The following is a 6,113-nucleotide window of genomic DNA, read 5'->3' as shown; positions in this document are numbered from 1 at the left end:
GTCCAGTGGGGAGGGAAAGGGCAAGAATAAGCAGTTGCCCGGCCCTGGATGTGATAGGGAGGACGGGCGGGACCTTTTCTGGTTTCTCTCCCGGGGTCCTGCAATTTTCACTAAGCCTGTGTGGTCCAGGGGCTCCAGCACAGTCCAGGGTGGGGGTGGGGTGGGGGTGCTGCTTCTCAACTCTGCCCTGGGGCCCCAGAGCCACTGCACAGATGAGGTAGCAGGTGGGCGTGGCCATGTGCCGATAAAACTTTATTTATAAAAACGGGCCAGGGGCCGTGGGTCCTTGTTTGCTGGCCTTACAGCAACAAGGAGAGGCCCTTGGCCCAGGTGAGACGCTGGGACAGGGACGCTGCCCTGACCAGTTCCTACGCCATGGACCAGACGTGTGTCTCTGTCGTGTAATCTGCTCGGCACTGGCCTGACACTGCCCTGTGGGCACAGCCTTGAGACACTGTCCCGGCTGGAGATGGTGCTTTGCTTGCTCCCAATGTCCAACTGGGCGACCACAGGAGGGTGGGCATGTCAGCAAGGGCTGGCCCGCTGCTCTGAGACCCCGGGGGCAGTTCTGCGGGGGGTGTGCAGGGGCTCCGGCACATGCAGAGGTGGCCGTCCAGGCGGCTGCGCAGGAAAGCCTCGGAAAAGGCACGTGGTTCGGAGCCGGAGCTGGCTGCGGGCCCCTCGGGCAGAGCCGCCCAGCTGGGAGGTCCAGAGTCCGGAGGGCGGCCCCTCCGACCCACACCCACCAGCCGCCCAGGAGAGGGCCCAGCCCAGGATGGCGCGGCCCCAGCTGGGTCCTCTGGGCTCCTGCCCCACGTGGGCGGGGAGGCTGGGCGGTGGTCAGTGCCGGACGTGCTTGACCCAGTTCCGGATGGCCCACTTCTGCCCCGAGCAGCGCTGCATCACCAGCCGCAGCCCGAAGTTGGCGTCCTTCGACATCTCCACCTCCAGGCATCTGCCAGTGTCCCGGCTTATGATGGGGCCGCTCTGGGGGGGGACACCGAGTCAGCACGCACACCCAGGGCCTGTCTGAGGGCATGCCCAGAGTGAGGGATGCAAGCCCGGGTCCTGGCTGTCCCCATGTCCTTCTGTCCTCCCAGCTCCCCCCGTCAGCCCTCCCACCCGCTCGCCCAGCTTCCCAGGGTCTGAGGGGTGACTGGGACAACGGAGTCCGAGGCCCTGAGATGCACATTTCCCCGCGTGTCCCTGCCTGTGAGTGCCCTGTCCTTCCCAAGCCATAGCCAGCCCTCCCTGTCCTAGCCCCCAGGGGACAACTGGCCCTTGCGGGCTCCCTCCAGCAGCCTCCCCTGTGACCAGAGCCCCGGTGTCGTGGACCTGCTCGGCAGCGTGTCCTGAGCGACGTCCACTGCCCGGCTGGGAGCTCAGGCGTGGGGGGGGGGGTCAGGGATAGGTGGAGTGGGGTCTGCCTCACGTGGCAGCGAGGACCCCAGGCAGGGAGCAGCCACACACACTGCCCTGTTCTTGGGCGCAGGGTCCCAGCTGCACACTGAGGGTTCCAGTGCTGTTCCCACCCAGGGTGGGGCCCGTGTGAGGAAGGGTCAGAGCTGCAAGAGGAGCCGGGTGGGAGGGGTCTGGCCCACCACCCGGGGGCCACCTCTGAACTGCCAGCCCAGGTCTCTGTCCTCAGGGCTTGGCGTGCGAACCCAGCAACCCCCAAAGGACCACAGGGGTTGATGCCAGCGGAGCCGGAGCACATGGGGTCCGGCCCCCACGCCGTGGCCTGCAGCAGGTGAGGGCCCCCCCCAGTGGCGGTCACCCTTCCCCTTCCCCCAAACCCCCCTCATCAGGAGGCTGGAGGAGGTGAGAGTGGGGGGTCCCCCCAGCGGGAGCAGCAGCTGCAGGGCTGTGACCTGGCTGTGACCCTGTGCCTGTCACCTCACCTTGTTGAGTCGGGGTCAGGTGGAAGCAGCTGATCCGGGCCCATGGCTGCCCCCACTCCCCCCGCTGCCTGCCCCACTGACCTGGGTGAAGTCCCACAGCCGCTGTGCCGGCCGGGCCACGTCCTCGCATTTCTTCAGGGCGGGCGCGCGGGCCCTGCCGTCGTCCACCAGGCACTTGGAGTCAGGCAGGAAGGCGGTGGAGCCCAGGGGGCCCAGCTGCAGCAGGCCCTCCGTGCTGTAGCGCACAAGCTGCGGGGAGGCCGGGAGCGGGGTCACCCTGGGCAGGGCCCTGAGGGAGTGGGGGTGCTGCCTCCCGGGGCCAGCCCAGGGATGGCCCCGCTCCTGGCCTGGCCCTTCCGTCCAGTCCACAGGGTCCCTCCCAGCGGAACGCCTCCGTTCCTTCCTCGCCCCTGCGAGGCAGGCAGACTGCCCCGGGGAGGGTCCCACGTGGGCCCCCAGGCCACCTCATCTGCCCCCAGCCACGCAACAAAGGTGCCAGAACGGCCCAAAGTCGCACGTGCTACGGTGCTCGTTCACGTCGTTCGCAAACGACAGGCTCACAGCAGAGTCCAGGCTGCAAGCTCCTGCCCCCGGACGCGCGACCTTGGGCCAGTCTCACTGCCTCTCTCGCCTCGGTGCTCCCGTCTGTCAGCGGGTCTGACAGCACCCGGCCCACCGGCTCCGGGAAGCACCCAGGGGACGCCGTGTAGAGTGTGCCAGCGGCAGCCAGAGCTCCCTGTGCCACAGTCTCCGCGTGTGGCGCCTGCGGGGTGGCAGACGGCCCGCCCACCAGTGTGCTGGCGCCACTCAGCAGCCGGGGGTCCCAACGTCTGTCCGTCTCATCTGTCCATCCAAGACGCAGGGGAGCCGAGGCACCAGGGTCAGAGATGGCCTGATATCTTGCTCCTCACTTCCCCGGGTGTATACACACGTGTGTGTGCGTGTGCACATGCATGTACTTTCGTGTGCCTCGGGGGGCCCTAGGTGCTGACCTCACAGCCATGGTGTCATCAGGCCGCCCAGCAGGCTGTGGTCCTGTCCCGCACCCGCCTGCGGCCCGCAGCCCGCGGCCAGCAGGGTGAGCGCCGCCCTACCTGGGAGGACATTCCGTGGCAGGGGTAGAGGATCGCTCGGTCGTCGTCCTCCGCGCCCTGGTCCAAGCAGTAGCCGCTGGCTTTGCTGTTTCTCACCTACAACCCGACGCCAGTGGAGAAGCCCATGTCCGACGGCGCCAAGGCCCAGGTGAGGCTGGGGGGCCCCTCCCACCCGGGGCCCCTCCCACCCCGCCCCCTGACCTGGGCAGGGGTCTGCTCTGGGCAGGGGAGGAGGTAGGTGTGGGGGTGCTCCCGGAAGGGGCTCACGGGGAGGGACTGGTGGACTCCTCGGTAGGTGTGACCATGCTTGTCACCGGGGGACAGACTGACGTGCCTCCCACATAAGCGTGGAGACCAGGCCGCCCCTGCACGGGGGAGCACTCGCTGACGGAAAGGCACCCGTGCGGTGCTGCTGACGTCTGTGCCCACGCTCGGACACGCGGCGGGGGAGGGGTGGACATGCTGGGGCGTGAACAGTGGGGGGCGGGGCCCTGGAGGGTCAGGACCTGGGGGGGAGGGGCGGGGGCTCCCGGGGCTTGGGCGGGAAGCCGCCCCCAGGGGCCGCGGGGCGGAGGCGGTACCTCTCCGTACGTGAGGGTGTTGTTGTAGGTCCTCATCTCGGGGTACACGTTCTCCAGGTACCACTTGAAGCTGCGGCACTTCAGTCTCTGGCGCAGGGCCCGCCTCTCGGACACGTCCCCGAAGTCCACCCCTGGGTTCTGCCAGGCAGGGAGGGAGACCAGGAGGCGAGTGCCGGTCACATGACAGGGGAGCTTCCCAGGAACTCGGGGTCTGCCTCCCGGGAGCAGCCCCGCCTCTCAGGGCTTCCAGGGGCCGAGCCTCCCTCATCTGGGGCGGACTCCCACCATCCCAGGACCCTGGGAGGTCCAGCGCAGCTGTTCCCAGTGGGAGGCCTGGCTGTCCCAGTCCCAGCCGCGACAGGAGGCGCTGGCCTTGCACAGGCCTGGCGTCTCCACCCACCCTGGCCCCCGGCTCTCCTGGCAGCTGACCTCAGAGCCCCTGGGAACATCTGCCTCCAATGCGGGGGCTGGGCCAGGGCGTGCGTAATGCAGCGCCCTGTGTTGGGCTCTCCAGCACGGGGTATTGATGTGCACACGCAGGGCACACTTGCACACACATCTGAATGTGTGCACACATGCACACAAATGTATGGGTCTGTGTGTGCCCAGGAATGTGTGTATATGCACACAGTGCATAGTGAACTCACATGCTTGCACACCCAAGCCCACTTCCCCAAGCTCGTCCCCCAGCCATCAGCTGCTGGTTTGGCGTCTCTGGTCTGCGCCCAGCTCTGACTTCCTGCCAGCAGTGGGCAGACACTTCACTCAGCCTCCTGTCCCGAGTTCCCCCTGAGCTGAGCAGGCAGGCCTGGCTGCAGGACACCGGACTCGGGGAGGAGGCCTGCACTCCGGAGGCAGGTGGGCCCTGGAACCATGTGGCTGGGGGCTGCCGCGGAGGCCCTGGGCACCCTCTGCCTCCGCTCCCTGAGCTGCGTGGCCCCGCACGACTGACTGGACCTCCCTGGGCCTGTCCCTCTGCCGGGTGGATGGCAGCCCTGCTAGGTGCTCCCTGCGTTGCCACGGCGGCCGTCAGGTCACTGTGGCCCGGATGCTGGACTCACTGGGAAGGGCCTCTGTGTGGAAGGGGTGGCTGTGGCCTTCCTGGGGCAGCGTGCGCCCAGCAGCCCGCCCACCACAGCCAGGCTCCGCTGGCCAGCGTGACCAGCAGAGGGTGGGAGAGGTCTCCCCGGAGGGGTGCTCGCTGACCAGCTGAACGGCCATTGGACAGGGCTGTCCCTGGTGGAGGAGACGGTCAGGACCCCGTCCTCGCTGGGAGGTGCAGGAGGCCCTGCCACCCAGGGCCCCGTGGACACCCGCCCGCCCGCCTGCCCTCTGGCTCACGGTCATGGGGATGTTCCAGGCCATGTACACGTGGGACTTGAAGCTGTCCATCCAGACCTCGGCCGCCCGCAGGGCGTTGCGCTTGGCGTAGTAGTCAATGTCGTTGTGGTAGGGCTTCCGGGTGCGCTCGATGTGCGCCACGCGGGAGCAGGGCAGCACCTCCATGCTGCCACCACACTGCCACACCTGCCCGGGGCGCGGGGGTCAGTGGTCGGGGGGCCCGCCCCGCCCGTTCCCCTCCTGCCTCCCCCCGCCCCCCCCCGCCGTCCCCCGAAGCCTGGACAGAGCTGCCCCCTCTGCCATTCACCCCCATGTTTCATACCTCACGCACGTTGTAAGATACAAACAACGGACGGGCATTTTCCCCAAGGGTGTTCCTCCCACCCCAATGTGTCCTCATCACTGTTGCATCCCCATGTCCCTGCCCCACCGCACTCAGAAACCCCGAGGCCGGGCACCACTGGTCGGCAGCTCCTGTGCGGAGAGTGGGTCTTGGCACAAGGGTGCAGTGCGGTCACCACAGGGCATTTCTAGGAGAGGTGACAGAGCTACGGCTCCAGACCCAGTCGATTCGGTGGGTCCAGTTGCATCACAAACCCCTGTTTTTTTCTGCAGCTCTAGGTGGCCGTTCAATACTGTTCTGGCCAATGAGGTATAAGCGAAAGTGGTACGCGGAATGGGGGAGCTTTGGGGAAAGCTGGGGCTTGTCCTAAAAAGGGACAGACTCAGCTGGCAGGGCCCTTTGCCCTTTTCCCCTTCTTTCTGCTGGGAACGTGGATGTGAGGTCTGGTGGAGTGGCAGCCATTTTGTGACCACGAGGCAACAAACACGAGGCTCGAGGTATCCTCAGCAAACATGGCCAATGGACAGTGACAAAGGGCCTGAGTTCCCACACTGATTGTGGAGTCGCCATGTCAACCATGTGCTTCCTGAGACACCTAAACACCCACCCAAGCCTTGGGTGGGAGAGCTTTCTGTTGTATTCAAACCGACCAAGCCGGACAGGGAGGCGTCAGGGGAATGAATGGAAGCCCCAACAGTCCTGTGTCAGGGCGTTAACCTCGTTCTCTTACTGACGAAATTGAGGACTGAGGCGCAGAGAGGCTGGGACCTGTTGAAGGTCATGCCACTGGCCCATGCTGTGGCAGGAAGTCGGAACCAGTGGGCAAAGCCCCTGAGGTTGCTGCTTCCCCTGG

General features: G+C 66.7%; 1 protein-coding gene across 1 annotated transcript in view; it reads right to left on the bottom strand.

The window, feature by feature from the left end:
• Positions 1 to 231: 231 nt before the first annotated feature.
• Positions 232 to 6,113, bottom strand: part of GALNT9 (polypeptide N-acetylgalactosaminyltransferase 9) — a 32,816-nt gene continuing 26,934 nt past the window's right edge. Inside the window, exons 7-11 of the mRNA XM_037051836.1 lie at positions 4,918 to 5,103; positions 3,577 to 3,714; positions 2,996 to 3,091; positions 1,983 to 2,150; positions 232 to 987 (exon numbers count right to left, since the gene is read on the bottom strand). Of these exons, the coding sequence (XP_036907731.1) occupies positions 841 to 987; positions 1,983 to 2,150; positions 2,996 to 3,091; positions 3,577 to 3,714; positions 4,918 to 5,103 (735 nt within the window). The 3' untranslated portion in view covers positions 232 to 840. The remainder of the gene's footprint in view (positions 988 to 1,982; positions 2,151 to 2,995; positions 3,092 to 3,576; positions 3,715 to 4,917; positions 5,104 to 6,113) is intronic.

This window comes from Sturnira hondurensis, unplaced genomic scaffold (assembly GCF_014824575.4).
Source record: "Sturnira hondurensis isolate 20B ecotype Veracruz unplaced genomic scaffold, ASM1482457v3 Scaffold0007406, whole genome shotgun sequence".
Classification (NCBI taxonomy): Eukaryota; Metazoa; Chordata; class Mammalia; order Chiroptera; family Phyllostomidae; genus Sturnira; species Sturnira hondurensis.
Note: the sequence above shows the minus strand (reverse complement) of the source record. Positions and strands in the feature narration are given on the sequence as shown.